This window comes from Crinia signifera, chromosome 1 (genome assembly GCF_055691185.1).
Source record: "Crinia signifera chromosome 1, ASM5569118v1, whole genome shotgun sequence".
Lineage (NCBI taxonomy): Eukaryota > Metazoa > Chordata > Amphibia > Anura > Myobatrachidae > Crinia > Crinia signifera.
The window spans coordinates 253,857,534-253,881,268 of record NC_139217.1 but is presented as its reverse complement, the minus strand read 5'-3'; the positions used below and the strand labels follow the sequence as shown (position 1 = coordinate 253,881,268).

The 23,735-nt window shown below is 43.7% G+C and overlaps 1 protein-coding gene across 1 annotated transcript; it reads right to left on the bottom strand.

Moving 5' to 3' along the window:
* Positions 1–15,147: 15,147 nt before the first annotated feature.
* On the bottom strand, positions 15,148–22,494 carry HAPLN4 (hyaluronan and proteoglycan link protein 4). Its single transcript, XM_083158285.1, has 5 exons — positions 22,277–22,494; positions 21,696–21,816; positions 19,779–20,141; positions 19,316–19,618; positions 15,148–16,393 (listed from the first exon to the last, which is right to left on the bottom strand). The coding sequence occupies exons 2-5, from the start codon at positions 21,814–21,816 to the stop codon at positions 16,035–16,037; spliced, it is 1,146 nt and encodes a 381-aa protein (XP_083014411.1). The 5' UTR covers positions 22,277–22,494; the 3' UTR covers positions 15,148–16,034.
* Between the last annotated feature and the right edge of the window lie 1,241 nt (positions 22,495–23,735).

Below are 23,735 nucleotides of genomic sequence, written 5' to 3'. Positions count from 1 at the left end.
CCACTGTATATTTTACTTATGGCTGAACAATATGTAATTTCATGGGACTCACATATCAACAAACAATTCTGTATTTTGCAGATGATTGTGGAAAAAAATGAAATTGGCATTGTATGGGATACACCAAAATCCAATTCTGACTAAAAAGAAGTCAGAATCTGTAAATCAGGGTATCCAAATTCTTGGGTAAATCTAACATTTACAACTTAATACACAGTGTCAGTAAGATCATAAATATAAAAAAATATTACAAATTAGTGTGCTTGGAAAGCAAGTCCAGACTAATGTTCTTCATACACTGATCGGATACTCGGATAGAGTGCAGCGGAAAAGTTCAGTGAGTAAACAGGACATATTCAATGTCTTTCATACACTTACCAGATACCATGTCGAAGCAAAGTTGAGCGTGAACGGGACATTGTCAATGTTTTTCATACACTGATCAGATACAATACAGCGGCAAATTTGAGCGTGTAAACGGGATATTGACAATTTTTTACTTTGATTTATAAACAAACAATACAATGTGCAACTGTAAATTATGAATTCCTCAGAAGGGGAGTACGTAACCTTCCAAATGGTACCTCTTCTACTTGCATATAAAGCTATTAACCATACTGCACCAGTATATATCTCTTTACTTATCACAAAATATCACCCATCTTGACCACTACACTCTGCACAAGATCTGCATCTCTCTTCTGCACGGATCACTAGCTCCCATTCACTATTAAAGGACTTTCATCCCTGAAAACTCACCTCTTCAGGCAAGCCTATCATAGTTAAGTTCTACACGCATAACCCTCTGAGGCACTTATGTATTATATAGCTTCCCTTCTGGACTTGTAACTTGGTGGGACTGCTATGCTATTACTGGTGCCTGTCCTTGTGTTTCCCTCCTATATCCCTATAGATTGTAACATACTTGCCTACCTGACCCTCTCCATGCGGGAGAAAATGCTCTGTTCCTGGACTTCCCTGGTAATGTATGATTGCCATCACCTGTGGTGAAACACCTTTACCTAGCTCACCACAGGTGATGGCAATCATACATTACCAGGGAGGTCCAGAAACAGCATTTTCTCCCGCATGGAGAGGGTCAGGTAGGCAAGTATGGATTGTAAGCTTGCAGCAGGGCCCTCTTACCTCCAAGTCTGTCTGTTGTTACCCAGTTTGTATTATCACTGTCTGCTATTGTAAAGCGCAATGGAATCTGCTGCGCTATATAAGAAACTGTAAATAAATAAATTCTTCATTTATCGATTTTGGTTAAGTATGAAGGGAGAAAAAGGGAGCGACATGAAAAATCACCCTTTAGACAATATATATGATTTTTTAATCTGCAGATCAAATATATTTTTAATCTGCAGTTTCTTTTAGCACCAATTTACTGAGATCAGCGGTAGGATATAAGACAATCAGAATTCGCCAGAGGTGTAGAAAACTGGCCAAACTGCAATTTTTTTTTTAAAGTGCCAACATTTGTAAGGAATGGTTTTACCTTTTAAATAATTGCCACCTAAAAAAAACATCTGCGTTCGGCTGGCATCCCAAAACTCCTGTGATCTCTCAAACCTCCCAACCTTGACTTCTTGTCCAGGGTGGTGTTGAAATCCCCCAAAGCCCGACCTGCAATCAGACATGATGAATGAAAGAAACAATAAAAATAATAATGAATCACCTTCTAAGACTAACTTGAAAAATAAAAATCTTTTGGAACTGCTAGGCTATCCAAAACAGTGTAAAATTGTAAAATGAAAAAAGAAAATAATCAGCACCTGAATGATGCTGATATATAGGGGGAAATTTACCAATATGAAAAACCTAGTTTTTCGTATTGGTATTTCCCCTACGGCTGCATATGACTGTTTTAGTCGTATGCAAAGTCGTGTTCCGGAGGGGAAATTACAAAGCAGTCAGATACGACTGCTTTGTAACCCTCCGATGGTGTATTCATTCGTATTAGCAGCACATATATACGGCCGCTAATACGAATGTTTCTGGCAGTCTGCACGGATCAGTCAGATCCATGCAGGCTGCAGTGTGTAAAAAAAAATAGAAAAATTAAATAAATAAAAAAAAAAACAGCGTGGGGTCCCCCCCACAGCCGAAACCAGCACCAGGCTGAAAGAGCCGGGCCGGTAATTAAAAATCAGGGAACCCGACAAATAGGGGTTCCCCGATTTTTAAGAACCAGCCCCAGGCTCCAGGTCCGGGGCTGGTTCCCAAAATACGGGGGACAAAATGACTAGGGGTCCCCCGTATTTTAAGAACCAGCCCCTGGCACAACCAGCCAGCAGGGTAATGTCACAGCCGGGGGACACTTATTATATAAGGTCCCGCGGCCAAAACATTAACCCTACCGACCAGTCAGCCTGGCCAGGGGTCCTGGGGGAGTGGGGACCCCCCCAATGAAGAGGTCCCCCCTTCCAGGACTTACCTGACCAGGCTGAAGCCTGGTGCTGTCCTCGATGCCCCTGGGCGGTGGGCATCGAGCTGATTGTGGTGTAAAAAAAAGATTAAACTATTGTCTAATACTGGGGCACTATGAGTCCCAGCAAGCCTCCCCCGCAAGCTGGGACTTGGAGAACCACAAGTCCCAGCCTGCGGGGCATTAAAGGGCCCGCTGGGTCTTGTAGTGCCACAGTATTAAAAATAGTAAAATAAAACACACTGACACACACTTAAAATAAAACTTTAATACATACAAAGCCCACACATACTAATACTTATCTATCTTCTTTCCGTAGGTAGCCCTGGTCCTGTGTCGTCTTCTGGTCCTGTGTCGGCGGTCTTCTGGATCCATGTCGACGTCCTTCTTCAAGTCGACGTCGCTGTCGGCGATGGCGTCCGGATCCGACGAAATCCATGTGGAAGCTGTGGAAGGAAACCATACTCACCTGTCCCAGCGCGACGTAGTCCAGGTAAGGGTCTTGGCAAAAAAACAAACCGACACCCGAAACCAGCCCGGACAGCAGGAGCCGCACGGTGTTTGTGTACATCGTGCGGCTCCGCCTCCCGAATGCCGCTATTGGCCGCCTTGCGGCCTAGCGGCCAATCAGGAGCCACTAGGCCGCGCGGCGGCCAATAGCGGCATTCGGGAGGCGGAGCCGCACGATGTACACAAACACCGTGCGGCTCCTGCTGTCCGGGCTGGTTTCGGGTGTCGGTTTCTTTTTTTGCCAAGACCCTTACCTGGACTACGTCGCGCTGGGACAGGTGAGTATGGTTTCCTTCCACAGCTTCCTCCATGGATTTCATCGGATCCGGACGCCATCGCCGACACCGACGTCGACTTGAAGAAGGACGTCGGCATGGATCCAGAAGACCGCCGACACAGGACCAGAAGACAACACAGGACCAGGGCTACCTACGGAAAGAAGATAGGTAAGTATTAGTATGTGTGGGCTTTGTATGTATTAAAGTTTTATTTTAAGTGTGTGTCAGTGTGTTTTATTTTACTATTTTTAATACTGTGGCACTACAAGACCCAGCGGGCCCTTTAATGCCCCGCAGGCTGGGACTTGTGGGTCTCCAAGTCCCAGCTTGCGGGGGAGGCTTGCTGGGACTCATAGTGCCCCAGTATTAGACAATAGTTTAATCTTTTTTTTACACCACAATCAGCTCGATGCCCACCGCCCAGGGGCATCGAGGACAGCACCAGGCTTCAGCCTGGTCAGGTAAGTCCTGGAAGGGGGGACCTCTTCATTGGGGGGGTCCCCACTCCCCCAGGACCCCTGGCCAGGCTGACTGGTCGGTAGGGTTAATGTTTTGGCCGCGGGACCTTATATAATAAGTGTCCCCCGGCTGTGACATTACCCTGCTGGCTGGTTGTGCCTGGGGCTGGTTCTTAAAATACGGGGGACCCCTAGTCATTTTGTCCCCCGTATTTTGGGAACCAGCCCCGGACCTGGAGCCTGGGGCTGGTTGTTAAAAATCGGGGAACCCCTATTTGTCGGGTTCCCTGATTTTTAATTACCGGCCCCGGCTCCTTCAGCCTGGTGCTGGTTACGGCTGTGGGGGGGACCCCACGCCGTTTTTTTTTTAATTTATTTATTTTTTCTATTTTTTTTTACACTGAAGCCTGCACGGATCTGACTGATCCGTGCAGGCTTAAAGCAAATACGACAGGACAATCAAGGTGTATTTTCCTGTTGTATTTGCGTGGGTGTTTTACACCACTTAGCAGCCGTATTATTAGTACGGTTGCTTAGTACATCAGGAACCACCATTCTTTTGAATGGTGATTTCTGTCGTATCCTATCGATGGTGTAGACATTCGTATTTGTAAATACAAATACGAATGTTCCATCTTTAGGAATACGAATTGTTGTATTTTCGGGATTGTAAATCCCGAAAATACAAATTCGTAAAAAAAAGGTGTATTTCTGCCTACGAATACACCTTTTTTCTACGAATCCATTTTGGTAAATGTCCCCCATAGTCACCAATAAGTATAGTCACCTTAAGATTTTAGGCTTCACTCGCTTCAAGTGGGATAAAACCTTTACTTTGTAATTGGTATATTAAGGCAATTCCAAGACATACATTTTATAGACTTCTTGACATATTCAGAGGTTTACATTTGTTACACGAATACATCTAACCCACCGAAACCAAGCAAGAAAAATATATCTTCAGTTAGATCCATTTCAGCGAGCAGAGGGAGGAACACAACAAAAAAAAACATTTTGTGCATATTAAATGAACAGTAGTAGAATATTGCATTAGGAACCAGTTTCAAAAAATTGTATGAACCCAAATGAGAGGTCAAGGACGCTGCATAGCAAACCACAAAATTAACTACAGTATTTTGAAAATGGGGGAAATAGGTTGACTGTAGCGAGAAGCAATGGAATATTTTATGTATTTATTTATTGTATTATTTATTAACAGTTTCTTATATAGCGCACATATATTCCGCAGCGCTGTACAGAGAATATTTGAACATTCACATCAGTCCCTACCCCGGTGGAGCTTACAATCTATATTCCCTACCACATGTACACACACACACTCATTCATTCTAGAGTTAATTTTGTTAGTAGCCAAATAACATACCAGTATATTTTGGAATGTGGGAGGAAACCCACACAACTAAGGGGGACAATATATAAACTCCACACAGTTAGTGCCATGGTGGGAATCGAAGCCATGATTTCAGTGTTGTGAAGCATTAATGATAACCATTGCACCATCCGTACTACTCCGTATTGCAGGCCCACCATTTATTTTGTCCTGTAGATACTTCAGATACTTCCTGCACCCATAATATGGACAGAGAACTGAAGTTAGAGAGGTCTGGTGTGCTATCCAACCCCACAGTAGCAATTAATTTCCCTGGCACCTCACTGCTTTTTTGGCCACAAACTTCTCCATGGAGGTGAGAAATGTAGGAGCGCTGAACTCAAACCACCATAGGGTGGTAAAATATAGAACTGTATAATACACTACAGGGGTCTGTTCCTCCTATCATTGCTGAGCATATTGTTATTTACTGTATATCTATGGTGTTATACAAAAGTCCAGAGCCACAGTGCAAACAGTGGTACTGGGGGGTAAAAGGCACTGTGTGGAGTGCCTCTGGAGCACATTACACTGGACAGACAGAATTGGCAGGGAGCATTATCGCTTCTAGGTATATTCACCACCAATTGGGAATCCAGCTGTTGTGGTAGCAATATTTGGATCATAGGGGCTATCTGGAAGTACGACTATGCCAAGCTGTGCTGTCCAGATGGCAACCATGAGCAGTGGTACAAGATACAAGGCACAAGATAGTTATACTGCATCAGCAAGGTCTCTGCCAGGCAAACATTTCAAAGCAGACTGGGGTTTTAAAATGTGCTTTATTAAAGAAGCACAAATAAATGGGCAACATTGAGGACTTATTTCCCTTAGAAATCAGAACATGTCCAGCAGTGCCATCAGCTCAGAATTGGCAGAAACCAGTGGGACCCAGGTACACCCATCTACTGTTCCGAGAAGTCTGCCCAGAAGTTGATTTCATGGAAGAATTTCTAGCCAAAAAGACATACCTTTGATGTGGAAACAAGGCCAAGCAACTGACCATAGGATCTGGTGTGCAGAAAAATGACAGCAAGTGCTCTGGACTGATGAGTCAATATTTAAAATATTTGTCTATAACAGATGGCAGTTTGATTAGGGAACAGCTGGAGACAACAGTGGCAACAATGAAGCATTTGGATTTGGTTAGGATTAGTGGTGTCCCTTATGCAATACCATCAGGGAGCCATCTGATTGGCTCCAAACTTATCCCGCAGTAGAACAACCGCAAACATACAGTCAATGTCATTAAGATCCATGGTTAGCTCTTCAAGGTGTTTGAAACAACCTCCCTTCTGAATTTCTTCAAAAACTGTGTGCAAGTGTAACTAGAAAAAAGAATGCTGTTTTGAAGATGACTGGTGGACAGATGCTGGTGGTCAGAATATAGGTCCAGTAAGCATACATACATTTCCTCTGCCCCCCCCCCCCCTCTAACCCTCCCCGCATCTTAACCCCAACCCTTCCAGCCCTTAGCCCCATAGCCTAACCTTAATCCTCCCTGCTAGTGCCTAACCCTAACCTTACTACCTCATAGCCTAAACCTAACCTTCCCCCCACAACCTGTCCCTTACCCTCACCTGTAAGTGCTTTACCCTAACCCTCCCTCCTCACAACCTAAATATAACCCCCATTCACCCTAAATCTAAGTGGGGGGGGGTTCCAAATGTAATCCAAAATATCCCACTCTGTAGCGCATTGGAGTAAGTACTGGAGTCTGGGGGAGCGGTAACAACCTTGAAAATTGGTATTTTTTTACACTGGATACTGTATGGAATACAGTATTGATATTTAACAGTACAGTATGGACCTATAGCATAGGCTGTTTAAAAAATGTAAAGAAGTGGTCAAGAAACCCCCCCCCCCCCTCGCATTTGCCTATGACTTCTAAAGTCCCACAGTAAATATGCCTTTAGTACTGTATAGTCTAGAAATGTGATTGTTTGTGTACTGACCTGTCACAGGAAATCTGTAACATGCTGTTATGTGTTATTACATTTATGACAGTAGCCAACAGATCCATATACAGTTGTGGCACACAAGGGTGGCAATTGGATAACTGTACGTTGATTACCTCTGGTCTTAGTGAACTGTGACAGTGGGGTTCTGTCTTCCCCTCCTTTGAAGACGGGTAGGTGTGCCACTTTACCTCAAAGAGTGAACAACAAAGACTGTAGCTCTACCAGTTTTATTAGTAAAATGAGAACCATTGACGTCAACATCAGACATATACTAAAGACCTCACACAGAATACACATCAAAGAATATAGTGCAGTTATGGTTTGTAGGTTCGCATAAGCAGATTTCAAGCAAGTTACTCCTCCTCAGAGTATAAACAATGTCCTGCATTTACCTATGCACATTTACTAGATAGTTCAGAAATTACACTTTGCAGTAAACTTGGATGTATTTAATTGATGTTGTATGCTATTGCTGTGCAACAACACAACTTACTCTGCAGAGCAGAATGCTGTGGTGGGCAGCCTGTAACCCCTACAACGCAATGACATCCACACAAAAACAGCATACAACAGTACCACTTGAATTGGCTTCATAACACGTATACCATTCCTGCTGTAAAATATCCCTTTGCATGAACACTTAATAATAGGAAAACAAGATAATAACTTTGATAAACTTTCCAGCTAAGCAATTCCCTCTAATTCTACTTTCAGGTACCCGAACACTACTGGTAGTCTAGTTACCAAATCCCCCTTCTATTACCTGTGCACAGGGGGGGTAATGTCTTATTACTAAATGTGTTTCTTATTTTAGCTGTTGGTGGTACTACATACTTGCCTACTTCTGAAAAGTAGTTTCAGGGAGATTATGGTTGGTAGCAGAATTTTGCACAGCGTCCCATTGAGGGGGCGTGTCATACTCCACCCAAAGGGCGTGGCTACTTCCATATATGGAGAAATTGTGGAAAAAGATTGTGAACGTGGCACCTAGAAGCGTGGGTGTGTAATTTAAAATGACTTATATCCAAATGTAGATGAGCCCCAAAGCAGTTAGGGCGGGATGTACTAACGGGAAAATGCGGTAAAACCCCCGTTTTACCGCATTTTCCTATGTACTATTACCCGGCCGCCACGTCACCGCAGTGTAGGGTATCGCCACCTTTGGGTGGCGATACCCTATAGAAGCCTATGGGCTTCTTTTCGCCGCCCGACGCCTCCGCCGAAAAACCCGCCGACCCCCCTCTCCCCCTCCCTCTCTTACCCGGTCTAGGTCCTCCTGGACCCGGAAGGTAACACCTTCCTCCCCCTAGTGACGCTGCCGGACTTCCTTCCGGCTGCAGGGGGGAGGAGGAGGAGGAGGCGCCGGGACAGCTTGAGCGATGCACGAGGGGGCAGTAAGGGATGCAGGAGGGGGAATGGAGGTGACGGAGACCCCCCGCACACCTCCTTCCAGGTATCGCGGGGGGCCTCCGTCACCGCATCGCGATGCCAGCCGCATATGTTAGTACATATGCGGCGGCATCGCGGCGGGGGGGCCGCGAAGGGCAGCGATGTATTTTAATACATCTCGCCCTTAGTAAGAGTTACTATACTTGGTAAAGTGCTGGGAAATGGTGCTGATGATTCAATGTAAATGTATCTATCTCTCATTCCTTTTTTCCCCAAAAATGTAAGTGTAACGTGGGCTAGGTGACATGAGGGAGATTGCTAGACTAATGAGGGAGAGAGGGAGATTGCTGCTAATTCAGGGAGTCTCCTGCAGAATGCAGGAGGGTAGGCAACTATGTGGTACTGACCAGGGCCGGCTCTACCACTAGGCAGCTTTATGCAGGGGGGCACCACCAAGTCTGCCTAGCAAAAAATCAAGGATGTCTGTGAGGATCCTTGTTGTACTTAATGCAGGTGGTTGCTGTGGAACCTCTACGACCTCACCTCCATACTTCCTCTTGAGGCATACTTTCCTATTTTGCTGCCTTCTCTTCCTGTACTCTGTTGTGGGTGGCAACAAAGGGGAGGGTGCTGGGGGTCTCCAGAGAAAGCAGGGGTCTTTCGCACCTACCTGAGGGGCTGGGAAGACCACTCAATTTTGGGAGGCTCCCTGCCATTCCAGAATGTTAGGCAAGTATGCATTGATGTTGGAATATGGTTATTGGTGGCATTATGTGTGTGGGGGGGGGTGGCAGTAGGTTGAAGTTTTGCCTAGGCCTAGGGTGATGAGAAGCCTTACACCGGCCCTGGTACTGACCACTTTGCAATCAGCCCCTGCAGGTGGCTTTATAGTTCCAGATAACATCCTGTAACAGTCTTGATAATTTGGCTTTGGGAATTATATGAAGTTATCCCAGTAAATGTCCATTGGTGACAGGGCAAACATGTATTCCAGCAAGGTGTTGTGTTCCAGAGTAGCTAATACTGTCTGCACACACTGCCTTTCCAGGTTAGCAAAAGTTACTCAGTCTCTGTGCAGTGATCTAACTCAATATGCAGCTTCTTACAGGGGCGTAACTATAGCACCGCAGCCCCCACGACCGCGGGGGGGCGCTATGCATGTGCGGGCGCCGGGGGCTGCAGTGCTATAGTTCCGTTACACCCCGCCGCCCGCCGCACCATCCCCAGTCTTTACCTGTGCAGGTGGGGGGGACGCTGCGAGGCGGCTGGGGGGACGGACGCTGCGGGGGACGGACGCTGCGGGGGACACAGCTGCGGCAATTACTTACAGCTGAGCCGGGCAGGGGGAGCCAGGAGCTGTCTGTACTGAAGAAGAAAAAAAAAGCCCATACAATGAATGGGCAGTCTGTGATTGGCTGCTGAGCGCTCTCTCAGCCAATTGCTGACTGGCTGAGAGAGCGCTCAGCCAATCACAGGCTGCCGATTCATTGTATGGGCTTTTTTTCTTTTTCTTCCGTACTGACAGTGACAGCTCCCGGCTCCCCCTGCCCGGCTCAGCTGTAAGTAATTGCCGCCTCTGTGTCCCCCAGCCGCCTCGCAGCGTCCCCCCCCACCTGCATTGACGGCTACCTGGGGGAGCGGCAGGCGGCGTAGATGGAGACCGGGGGCGCGGCGGGAGAATATAAAGAAATCTTATTCAAAAGACCGGGCGGCCGCTGATTGGCTGAGAGCTCAGCCAATCAGCGGCCGCCCGGTCTTTTGAATAGGATTTCTTCCTATTCTCCCGCCGCGCCCCCGGTCTCCATCTGCGCCGCCTGCGGTCCTCGCCTGCCGCTCCCCCAGGTACCCACAGATACAGTATATCGGATCTGACTGCGGGGGTTGGTGCGGTGGGCGGCGGGCGGAGGGGCGGGTGAGTGGCGGGTGAGTGGCTGGGCGCCCTCCCTTTAACGGCGGGGGGCACCCAAAATGTAATTACGCCACTGGCTTCTTGTGCTAGTATGACACAGTATGCAGCTTCTTGCAGCAGTGTAACTCAGTATATAGTCTCTGTGTAGCTGCTCAACAATGTCAGGGGTCTACTCAGTGTACTTCCATATAAATGCAGGGGACAATGATGTTGCCGACACGCAGGCTTACGTGTCTAGTTTCCTTCAGGATTAGGTACTTTTGAGGGTGACTAGCAGTGTCACTTTCCACTGTCTCCACACATGCTGCTCTCCTGCTCTTCCAGGTTTACCATAGAGATGGGAGAAGGGAGTCGCCGATCCCAAAAAGGTGACCCGTCGTTCTTTTACTTTGTTTCGTTTTTCATTACAATGCATTTGCCTGATCTCAGCACTGCCACCTGTGGCAGCTGAGATGTACTAACTCTGGAGACACAGTGCTGCAACTGCAAGTAAAACAAACAATAACAAGGCTGCTGCTAAGGATAGCCATCTGTGCAGACACCATCGATGGTTGCCATCGATGGTGATTCTGCACCCAGCCATCGATCAGTTTTACTTGGTCATGTATGTTCTTATTTGTTCAGCTCACTGTTTTTAAAAAAACAAAACAATAAAAATTATGCTTCCTTATTATCAAATTACCCCTTCTTTCAAAGTGAGCTGATGATCCATGTAAAAACATCCGGATCTTTTCACGGACTGATCTGTTGGTTCCCAGCTCTCGTTAGTGACCCGTTTTGCCCATCTCTAGTTCACCACACCCTGGGCCTCAACTCCACCCCCTCACTCCACTGAGGGAACTGTCCAGCCCAGTGGCTCCCTGCTTGTGTCAATCAGTTCAACATCACATGTTGAGGAGGCCTGTTAACTCCCAGTTGTCCAGCTGTCCTGTCTGAGTCTTTAGCATACCAGTCAATTCCTACTGTGCAGCTTGGCAGTTCTGTGGGGTGCTACACAGTTTTAAAAAGTTCTGTTACTATGGTTTGCAAAATGAAACAGAAAAACAACGTTTGACATAAAAAATGTCAAGCAGGAAAATGATCTACTTTAAATGTAGATGTATATGAAATGTCTGCCACAGAAGGCACTAATGGAAGAGCAATTACAGTCTGCTTTTGATGTGTAATTACTAAATATAATTTCCTTACCATTTATTTTCAACGATTATTATTTTATGTGCTATGTAGGTGCGAGAAATATCAGATCATCCCCAATGTCATAAATTATCGTTTCAAATAAATGTAAATATTTCAAATTCTAAATCTGTATTTTAAGAGACTGTAATATAAATTCAGCTAAAAAAATTAGATAATCGAATAGGATATTAAAGGTTTAATGTAGCTTTTCCCATGAGTACAGTAATGGAGGAAGGAATCAGCTCATACCTCCCCTCTTATTGCAGCATTGTTATGGAGATTACCATAAGCTATATTTTATTGTAAAATGACAATTACATCTGTGCTCAGTTCCACATGCACCAATAACTCCAAAGTAAATTCCAGCTCTATTAGTGTAGAATTTATTGGAATTTTAAGAATGTTGTACTACAAGCACTAAAGGAATTGGTGTGCTCATGGGGTGTACCAGCACTCATTTTAGGCATATCCCTACCTAAACTGTGTCCTTTATGCGTCTCCCAGGGTTCCCAGGGAACAGACAGCTCTTTTTCAATCCAAGATGGCTCATGCGAAACTGCTATCCGACTAGAGCAGTTTCCCATCGGCATCTTGGTACATAACAAGGCTACCTTTTACATAGGTGATGACCGAGATGCACGAAAGAGACATCAGCCGTGCACACCCCTTTTCCTGAGACTGTACACACTTATAGCTGAAAGTAAGGTCATACTTTACAGCCATGGCCAAAAGTTTTGAGAATTACACAAATAGTAGTCTTCCCAAAGTCTGCTGCCTCAGTTTTTATGATGTCCATTTGCATATAATACAGAATGTCATAAAGGGTGATCAGATGAATTGCAATTCTTTAAAAGTCACTCTTTAGCATGATGATGAACTGAGGGCCTAATTAAAACCTGATCACACGGCTGCAAATTCACAGGCCAGATGATTATCAATAGACTGTGCATGCATATAGACCATAGTACGCAAGCACAAGGCCATCCTGTGATAAAATCCTGCTATTTGATGGCTGGCCGTTCCCAAGTTGATTGACAGGAAACTGGCATTTAGGGGTGGTACCGGATGTTTTCTGGGAGTGTAAGGGAAAAAGCAGGGCCGGTGTAAGGCTTCTCAGCACCCTAGGCAAAACTTCAACCCACTGTCCCCCCGTCCCCCCCCCCGTCCCCCCCCCCCAGGAGGGGCAGCAAAGTAGGGAAGTATGCCTCAAGGGAAAGTATGTAGGTGAGGTCTTAGAAGTTCCATAGACGTCACATGCATTAAGTACAACAAGGATCCTCATAAACATCCTTGATTTTGTTGATAGGCAGACTTGGTGGTGCCCCCCCAGATCCCGGTGCCCTAGGCAGCTGCCTGAGAATGAAGGTATTATTGGAGTTTCATGAGAACAGGATTGCAGGGCATCCTGGAGTCGAGAAGACTCTGAAACTTCTGTCCCGTAGTGTTTGGTGGCCCAATATCGTGAAGGACACTAGGGAGTTTGTCCTCTCTTGCCCAGATTGTGCCAGGCACAAAGTTCCCCGGACTTTGCCAATTGATCAACTGGTTCCACTGGCCATGCCGTCCAGGCCGTGGTCCCACTTTGCCATGGACTTTGTAGTGGACTTGCCAGTGTTCTCTGGTCATCTGGGTGGTCATTGACCGATTTAGCAAAATGGCTCACTTTGTGCCAATGCCACAGTTGCCATCAGCCAAGGAGTTGGCTACATTTTTCGGTACTTATTTCCTAGCACGGCGCCCGCGATTTTGATTGTATTGATCGGGTCGAAAAAATCACGTCGATCGCATCGCATGCCAACCAAATCGCATGCGATGCGACCGACGCGATCGACCCGATTTTTACATTGGAATCAATGTAAAATGGTCCCTGAGACCCGATTTTACATTGATTTCAATGTAAAAAGCCCCAAAAAAAACCATTTTAATAGCAACCCCCCCCCCTGATGGTTGAAATGGCCCTCCATTGTTAACGCCACCCCACTATTGACGCCAACCCGAAGCGCAGCGAGCCTGCGAGGGGCGGCGGTACGCGTCCTCCTACCTTTTCATACCCCCACTGTCCACGTCAGCGTGGAGTTGATTTTATATAGTGTGGCGAGCGCAGCGAGCCACCGAGCCAGAAGCGTGGCGAGCGCACGGCGGTACGCGTCCTCCGACCTTTTCATACCCCCACTATCCACGTCGGAGCGGAGTTGATTTTATATAGTGTGGCGAGCGCAGCGAGCCACTGAGCCCGAAGCGTGGCGAGCACAACGACATTCAAACACGTGCAGTCATCATTGCCATGCAGAAAATGTCCTTCACAGGCAAGGATATTGCTGCTAGTAAAACTGCAACTCAATCAAATATTTATCGGATCATCAAGAACTTCAAGGACAGAGGTTCAATAGTTGTAAAGAAGGCTTCAAGGTGCACAAGAATGTCCAACAGGTGCCAGGACCTTCACCTAACTTTGATTGAGCTGTGTGATCAAGGCACCACCAGTGCAGAGCAAGAATAGCATCAGGCAGGCATGAGTGCATCTGCACATAGAGAGGTGAAGACTTTTGGAGGATGGCCAGGTGTCAAGAAGGACAGCAATGAAGCCACTTCTCTCCATGAAAAACATCAGGATATGATATTCTGAAAAAGTACAGTGATTGGACTGCTAAGGACTGGGATAAAGTCATTTTTTCTGATGAATTCCCTTTCAGATTGTTTGGTGAATCTGGAAAAACGCTTGGCCGGAGAAGGAAAGGTGAGCGCTACGATCAGTTCTGTGTCATGCCAACAGTAAAGCATCCTGAGACCATCCATGTGTGGTTGCTTCTCCGACAAGGGAGTGGGCTCACTCACAATTTTGCCTAAAAGTACAGCCTTGAATAAAGAATGGTACCAAAACATCCTCTAAGATAAACTTCTCCCAACCATCCAAAAACAGTTTGGTGACAAATAATGGCTTTTTCAGCATGATCGAGCACCTTGCCATAAGGCAAAAGTGATAACTAAGTGGCTTGGGGAACAAAACATTGAAATTTTGAGTCCATGGCCAGGAAACTCCCCAGATCTTAATCTAATGGAGAACTTGTGGTCAATCCTCAAGAGGCTGTGGAATATAAAAACCCACAAATTCTGACAAACTCCAAGCATTGATTAGGCAAGAATGGGTGGCCATGAGTCAGTATGTGATCCAGAAGTTGAGAGCAAAAAAGCCTTTGACACTCTTGGCTGTGGCTGTTTTTAAAACATAGTTTTAGAGTCATTGCTCATGGAATTATGTAACCCTTATTATAGTATACCATTTAGAAGTGTCAAGGAGATGCAAGATCATAGAGGAGCACTAGATCGCAGGCTGAGATGCTTTTATACAGGACTTCATTTTGTTTTAGCTCCAGGGTACAATATTTCTTATAATACACAAGGTTCAGTTTGAAACAAAACAAGTACTTGCATGAGGTGGTCATCAGTCCCAGGTGAGGTTTGTCTAAACTGACTCACATTCCATCCTAAAACACTATAAGAAGGCAAATGTATGACCTTCACTTCACATGGAGCGCATTTGAAAGTTAAAGATATACATTTTTCAGAAGCCTCACATAAAACTGTGTTCTGTTTGTGACACTGTGTTCTGTTTGTGGTCTATTTATCAATTAATGCCCTTTAATAAATCTACATCTCAGTCTCCTGCCTCCTACTAATTCGTATTCTCCTCATCACATCATGATGCTGCTCGCTCCTGTCATGCATGTCCTCACTAAATAATCACAGCGCTTACAAAGCCCTGTACTTAGTGAAACAATCTCTTGTGCTGTCCTGGTTACAGGTTTTTCTATATCCACCCACTTCAAAACAGGGAACACCGATAAGATTATACTGTTATTAATCATTCTCCCTGATGTACATTATCAGGACTTTAAAGACCCTGAGGACTGTCTCCAACTTGCTAGGAGTCAATGAAAACTTCTTTTGAAATTCAGATAAGCTTGATACTGTATTTCATAATATAAAGTGTGCATTTATAATTAGCTGTTATTAAATTGTCTTTTCAATTAATTTAAAAAATAACTACATTATTGTGGCATTTGTCTTTGAAACGTCACATGCACCAGGAGAGAGAGATCACATGATTAGATATGCACACCAACACACAGACTTTGGACAAGCAGTCACACGCACACACGCACACACACATTTAGATTTCTTCTTTTCTGAGCACCATATTCTGCAGTTTTCTCTGAATATTTATTGATCATGTGCTTTGTTGTTGCTCATCAGAAGCCTTGTCAGCTTACATATACTGTGCTTAGATCACAAGTTTTTGAATGATATTTGTTTTCTTTCAATGTAGTTTTATATAAAATAATACATGTATGAGTATTTATATAAGCTCAGGTGCATAAAAATCCAGCATGCTCCATCACCATGCAATTTGCACAGGCCAGCTGGTGCAGTGGCTTCTTGGACCCCAGTGGTGTTGCATACACAGTTTGCAGGCCATGTTTACCATAAATCTATAACCTGCCAGTCAGATTAGGTCCAGGAAAACCCGGAGTCTACACATGGCTGGCCTTCCATTGGTTTATTCCATCATTCATTTTTTCACTTTCTTTCTTTTGTTCTTTTTCTTTGTTTCCCCTATAGCAGTACACCCCAAATAGTTTATACTTCTTACTGGGAAACCCAAGGTTTCTTACTCCAGGCTCAGTACCCCCACATTTGACCCGTGGGTTTACAATAGGGTAGCGGACACTGCCATCACCCAGCCACCCAGCTTCACATCTGTCCATAAGCTGCAGCTTCCAGGCTGCATAAAGCTGACCGACCTTGGCTAGAGAATCACCTTTGTTTTCACAGGCTTTTGTGGCTTCTGGAAAACTCATCTTGCGAAATGTCTTCAGAAAGTAAACTTTACCTAAAATAAAGCATATGTCATTATTGGGACAAGCTTCGCTGGTTATTTAGGTGAACAATTCTTACAGGTGTAGTCATGGCAGCCAATCAGCTTTGAGGAAGCCTTTATCAAGTACATTCTATAAGATTATAGCCTGTAACTTTGCTTCTAGTCCACTTCTACATTCTTATCGCTGCCTGGTGCATCAACCCCTATGTGTGTTCCAGGTGGTATGTTCTGCCAGGCATTTTTTTTTTTTGTGTATTTGAAACATTTTATGCTTTACATACACCCAAAAATACCCATGAATGGAATACTACAATATCAAAAACAAATATGGAGGTAAGAGTGAAGATGGTGGAAAACAAAAAGAGGCTGTAAGTAGATCAGTACAATGAATATAAATAATATTACTGCATGCCCATTATGATCAGATGGGCCAAATGGGTCTTATCTGCCATCATATTCTATCTTTCTATCTATCAGGACCAGGCTAATTAACTCCGGTATAATAAGGCTATTTATAAATCAATATTTGCATTTCTGCTATTCTTATTATATATATATATATTTTTTCAGTTATGGTTTATGATGACACAGATCCTGACACAATTATAGCTATTAAGTAACTATCGCAGGTTTCTGTTTGCTTACAGATATGTATAGATTGTGTCATTTACATTCAAAAACAGTAGGTGCTGTGGATCTGACCCCTTTCACTTTGCTATATTGGGTTGCCCATTATACAGAGGTGACCCGGGTTTAGCCCTTCTTATAACCTGAAATTGTCAGGTTGGTTAACCTGGGTTATAAGCTTTGGTGCTTTCATATCTCATCTCGTCCCAGGTCGACATGCTAGCGACCCGGCAATATCCAGTTACGAGGTGCAGGGTAAAAGGGTTAACAGTAACCACTAGATACTGTTCACTGTCCTCTACTCACAGGAGGTGGATGCAAACAGGCAGCGCAGAATGTGTAACCATATATAATAAATTATGTCACCATATTTTTCCCAGAAAAATAGTATGGTCAAGAGTTAAGTGAGGAATGGTTTAACTCTTGACCATAGTATTTTTCTGGGATCTATTTCTAATCTTTCCACTTTTCACTTTTCTTGTTATTGCTGTAATTTTTATTATGTATGCATTTACATTATGTTTCTCATTTTAGATCGTATTAAAAATTGACTTTTTACTGTGAAAGCAGAAACAAGATGCCCGTAGCATTCTCGCGGCTCTAAAACCACTAAGACACCTATAGGAGTTTCTATTAGACATCAGGTATTACATTGTAACGCGCATGACAGTAACACGTCTGTGCGTTCCGAATGCAAGATGAGCCGTAACACGCACGGTCATCTTGCAAAGTACCAGGTGATTCATTATGACGCACATGACGGCAACACGTTCGTGCGCTCCAAATACAAAATGAGCCGTGACACGCACGGCCATCTTGTTTCCACTTTGAAAACGCGGATATCCGGCCACTGTATTGAACAGCGCATGGAGCGCATCAATTACAGGTTTGCCTAAATGAACTTATAGCTATAAAAATGGACACTTTATCCATATGGACAAAACACTCCTGAGGAAGGAATAACTGAAACGCGTTAAGTGTTTTATTTGGACGGATCCTGGAGGAAGGCTGCCTTGTTGGTCGATTGCGGTATTCCGGTGCTGATCCTGTACCTTGTTCCGGATGGGGCTCCTTGGACCTGCTACCTGACTGCAAAATTTCATCTGACCTTGCTGCTTTGCCACTGTTGGACCTGTTCCAAGTGCCATTTTAAAAGTCTACCTATTGTAAGTGTGGACCTGTATTAAATCTGCTTTTTAATCAAAGATAATCTTGCACTATATGCATTTTCTTTTACATCTCCCTCCATCACAATCATTGTGAGGACGGGAGTATATCATTTCAGGTGGTTTCAAGCCTGCCTGACTGCTGAATCTGCCATTATTGAAAAATATGGTGATATAATTTATTATATATGGTTACACATTCTGCGCTGCCTGTTTGCATTCACCTCCTGTGTGCATTGTTTTAGTTCTTTAAGGCATTTCATTGGATGTCTGCCCTTGGTGATTGTAACAATAGCTGCACCTTGTGTTTAATTGCGCACACTTGTAGGGAACTACATCTTTTCTTGTTCCACTGTCCTCTACTGTAACAATTTATAGAGCATAAAGTTCCTCTTGAAAATATGCTCTGATTTATGTCATAAAAAAATATGTGGAGTCTGGGTTTTTTGTAAATATTCACTTTTATACATTCATACCTTATGTTACTTAAAGCAACTGCAGACCATTTGGTTACATAGATAAAGAATACAGGAATATTTACTATATATATATATCTACTGTATATATAATAATATGCCCTTAACCTCACATTATTATAATTTGAATTGCCTTTAGTATTGCTATTATTGTTAGTATTGTTATTTTATGGTCTCTCTAACATCCAATAACATGATAAAAGTAATAGCAAAAGTCAAGATATATGTAACACAGACATCCAAAGGGACATCAAATGGCTTTTAATTGACATTTTTCTTGATTGATAATATATTTCTCACTAAATCGTGGTATTACTCCTTGATTATTACATATCATAATACTAATCAAAGAATAACAGCTTAGAAAAATAACCAAATTTGCATCCCCCATAGTAACCTATGAGGGATGCTGCCGGCAGGCAGCAGTGCAGGAGGGATCGCAGCAGGGATAGGAGATTACTGCTGTGGTCCCTCCTGATACATTCAGATGATACTTAATATTTGCTGCTAACCCCTGAAAATGGGGGCCTCTAAATAAGTAGTGAGAAGAAAAAGTGTTGAAAATCATGATATAAAACAACTAGAAGAAGATAGTAATCTTATAGTCATATGTAGTGTACATTCAATCCATATCGTATAAATATAATAAACTAATTTTACCATACCATTGAGATTTGATGTAAAACAGAAGGCGTCATAACGCTCATTATCCTTGTGTCTGTAGCCGTAGTTCCTTACTCCAGTAGGGTTGTCTTTTTTACCACATTCTTCCCTGGGCTTGGAGATGGGATACTGCACAGAGCCATCGTGCAACCACCCAGCATTGCACCAGTCCAGCCCATTCAGCCAGGCCTCATGGAGCTGATCGTAAGAAGCCAGGATGCCGTCCTGGCGTTTACAAGCCTGCTCAGCCTCATGAAAGTTCATACTATATCGTCCCAAGCGTGGGTGGTAAGGGAAAATCACACCTGAAATAAATAGAGAAAATGATAGTTGGATACTAAAAGGAAACTTACATATATTAGGAAACAATATAAATATGTATAGAAAATAGATATATTCAATTCTAATGCTAAGAAATACTAAAATGTAGAGACAACAAAGAATTATTTGATGTATGTTACTTACCTTCTAAATCCAGTTTGACAGTGCCTGTGTCATCTTCTAGCTCATTGGTAACCTCACATTCATATCTCCCATAATCCTCCAGTGTAACATTGTGGATGACCAATGAGGCATCTCCTGGCTCATGCTCTTGAAGGTAAGCACGGTTTTTATAGGAGCCAAATCCTCTCCTTTCCTTCCCCAGAGCCACAAATACATCAACGAATGATGCAGGTTCACTTATTTTTGACCACTTAATGCGTATTGGTGCAGGTTCCTCTCCGGAATGCTCATAGTGGTAACGACAGGGAAGAATTATGGAGCCACCGCGGTGAGTGGTCACTATACCTGGAGCTGTTTGTACAATCACTTCACCAGTCTCATCCTCTGTATATGGTGATTACAGGACAATGGCAAAAGAAAGAAGAGATAAATAAATAAATATATAAATAAATAAACTAGCAGATGGACAAATAAATTGAATGTAAGAGTTTATAAGGTCGATAAGCACTGCCCCAATGCTGTAAAATTGTGTAATGAACACTTCCAGTTTTTAATAACATGTAAGGTGTAATATCCGGTACCCATATTTTAGGATTATATTGACTACAGTATTTTATTCCAAAATTGCACGGTAACCACTGAAATTAATCTAACCTTTTAGTTTCATGTTACATTTAATTAGTGTGGGCAAAAATAATAAAGAAATTGTACTAGTTACATAAGAGAGCAGTATCTGGATAACTGAAATCACAAAGAAGTTAGGATTATAATTGACTGTCTGAATTCCTTTTTTCATTGGCTGAAACGCAGACACTTCCAGAAGTTGCCTCATACTCAGAGTTTGACAAACTCTGCCATTACAGTACATGTTGTAAGCCTATTTGTGCTTGAGTCCAGATGGTTAAATCAAATCAACTGTGGTAGTAATTAAGTCTCCTGTATCAGGCATGGTTATTAAAACCGGAAATGTTATGGTGGCCTTTGCATATGCGATTATTAACATTGCGGTACACGGCGATGTGGGTTGGCGGATGTTAGTGCATTCCCCCTCTGTCTATCATTTTATAAGATGCTATTGAAAAATTATACACATAATTTTTCATGTTTAGTAAATTTACCTCTAAGAGTCTGAGACTGGAAAAATCTGATGTACAGAATCCTTTTCCCACAGATCACCAAGACCAGGGGACTGGGGAGTGAGCTTTAGCTTTCAGAAATCAGGTTTCTGCTTTTTCTATGATGGATATCTCGTCGGTATGTTGTCTTGAATAATTTACCATATCTCCCAACATTGGTGGCAGCGGAGAAGGGACACTGGTCCATGCCCGAAATTAGGGGGCGTGACCTACTGTATAACAGCAGAGCTCTTGGGAGGCCACGTCCCCCGTTTTGCCACTTTTGCTGGCCCTGCCCCTATCCCTCCCAACTCCCCCACCCACCACAGGACACAGCCAGCCCGGGCGGGACAAACCCAAATAAACAGGACAGTCCCAAGAAAATCGGGACAGTTGGGAGGTATGTTTTACTGTCCTTTATTGTCTTATTGAATTCTATGGCAAGTTCATGTGAATGGGACACACACTAGTGACTAGTGGAAGGGGGTTACACACTGCATGGGTATCTCCAGCTTGGTAGGCAGCATTCACCGCTTCAGCACTGGTGGGTCTGCAAACACAAGCATAAGTTGCCAGACTCTTGCTGTTTCCCCTGAACCTCACACTGTCGTCAGTATCTTATTGTCCAAGGGAACAAAAATTAAGTAATAGGTCTGGGGAATCCCGTATTTATAGGCACTCTAATTCTTTGCTTTAGAACAGTGCCATATTTGTTTAAATTCAGAAATGCATTATTCACCTATGAGATAATATATGTGAGATGTGTGATCCTTTTTGTGCTAATGTCTTTGAAAAGTAGAGTAAACCCAGAACAGCGTCTAACCTTGAACGTGGACTATTTTTCTTTGTCCCCTGTCATGTTCTGCAGTAAGCGCTGATTGCAGAATAACAGTCATGGAGAGAGCACAGGATAGAAAGAGGTGTAAGACATGCCCACGAGACATCTAAAGGGGAGAGACATAGAGAACATGCAGGGGAATGGAAGGGAGCGAGTTAGAATGAGACAAATAAGAGGGAGAAGACAGTGATGTTGAGTCAGGATGTAGTGTGACAAAGATAGAAAATAAATATAACTGATAAAGCTTATAGACTTGTACTGTGCAGAAAGTTATGTGAGTTAAACTCACGAAAAACTGCAGTCACAAAATATAATTTTTCATTTATTTATGTGAAAAGAAAAAGTTCAAGTTCATTTACAGAATACTTCTGCACTAACAATGGCTACATTGCAGACCTAGAATTTATTATAGTTAATGCAAAATGCATTGGCACTCATTGGCAGCATTAGATAGTGACAGATATCCGAAAGTGGGCTATAGAGAGAAACATAAGGAAATGTGCTCAGAAAATTATACATATTTGTTTTAAGAATTAAAAAGAAAGAAATGAGTTATTTGAAATTACCTTCTAGCTTCTGTTACCAATGAACAGAGGTTTCTAAGACAGTCCCACGGATATATCAGCCAGTCCCAGCATCAAGCATAATGTGAACTGCACCAAAATACTGTCACCCCTTTCCCCTCCTTCCTCTTTCTTGCAGAGCCTGTGCTGGGATGGAGGAGGGAGAGATAGGGAGCAGGCAGCTTCATGTCCCATAGCTCAGTACTGCAGTACCGTGCATTGCAAAACTGCATGAGCAGACTGCACCAATCTACTCCAGTACAGAACAGGACCTTTCTCAGGGGATGAACAGATACACATCTCCTGCCTTCATGCTAATGTGTAATGTGCTCTGAGGCTTGTACAGTTATATCCATATAAAACATACCTTTCCAAATTAGGGACTTTTAGGGGGCGTCTTCCGTTGTGTCAGCCTCACTTTTCTCACTGCATTTAGACTAGAAATCTGGGAATGTTTTGGATCAATGGTACAAGATTCAAGGTATCACAATAATCCTGGAGTGTACCAAACTGGTGTATAGGTTACAGTATAAACGGTACACAATGTCTGCACCTTCAAATGGTCAACATACCCAAGGTTGACATTGACAAAAGGTCGACACTAGATTATGGTCAACATAGACATGGTCAATATGAATAAGGTCGACATGAGTTTTGCACGTTTTTGTGTACATGTCGACCTATGTCATCTTGGACACCATATAAGTGTACCGCTGCGCTCACCATGCTTTGGGCACGGTGCCTCGCTGCGCTTGGCACAACAAATATATTCCCACACTTTGGACAGTAAAATATGAAAAAAACACTCTTTATGAAAAAAATGTGAAAACTTCAAACTTATTCATGTTGACCAGCTATGTCGCCCATTGCTTATGTCGACCTTTGTCAATGTTGACCTTTCTTATGTCAATCATTTCATGGTGTCGATCTAGTCACTGTTGACCATTAGTGGTCGATTTAGTGAAAGTCATCCTAGACATGGTCTACCCAGTAACGGCATACCTAAAGATAACGTAACTTGCCCAGGCCATCCTTGCAGCATATAGTCCGATCTTGGAGGTATTCAGCTCATATTTGCCTAGCCTCCCAGAATGGCCTGGAGGCTGCCAAAAATTGTCTCCACCCACCCCCCTCCCCCTCCTGAAAAGGAGGGCAAGTCCCCCAAAATCTCCCCAGCCTCCAACAACCACCTTCAGCTGGGGTCCATGCGGACCTGATGATGTGAGTAATCTCATCAAGGCCCTGCCCCCCATTCTGTGCAATGCCTCTAATACCAGCATTACACAGTAGTGGGAGTAGCCACAATGATGCAATTGCAATGGCCATACCCCCACTCAATGCTCAGTTGTTGAGCCCCACCCCTTTTGCATCACACCTGCTGGCCCCACTCCCTGCTTAAACAAGCTAACTGCCCTTAAAGTTGGCAACAGTAGTTCAGCTTCATGTAGAGATGAGCAAACAT

What these genes read in the sequence shown, in the direction of transcription:
- HAPLN4 (XM_083158285.1), bottom strand. Translation starts at nt 21,816, where the DNA reads ATGTCTCGTGGGCATGTCTTACACCTCTTTCTATCCTGTGCTCTCTCC. An exon ending in AAAAATAGTCCACGTTCAAG is followed by an intron (nt 20,142 to 21,695) that starts GTTAGACGCTGT and finishes CACCATATACAG; the next exon opens with AGGATGAGACTGGTGAAGTG. An exon ending in TTTTACATCAAATCTCAATG is followed by an intron (nt 16,394 to 19,315) that starts GTATGGTAAAAT and finishes GCTTTATTTTAG; the next exon opens with GTAAAGTTTACTTTCTGAAG.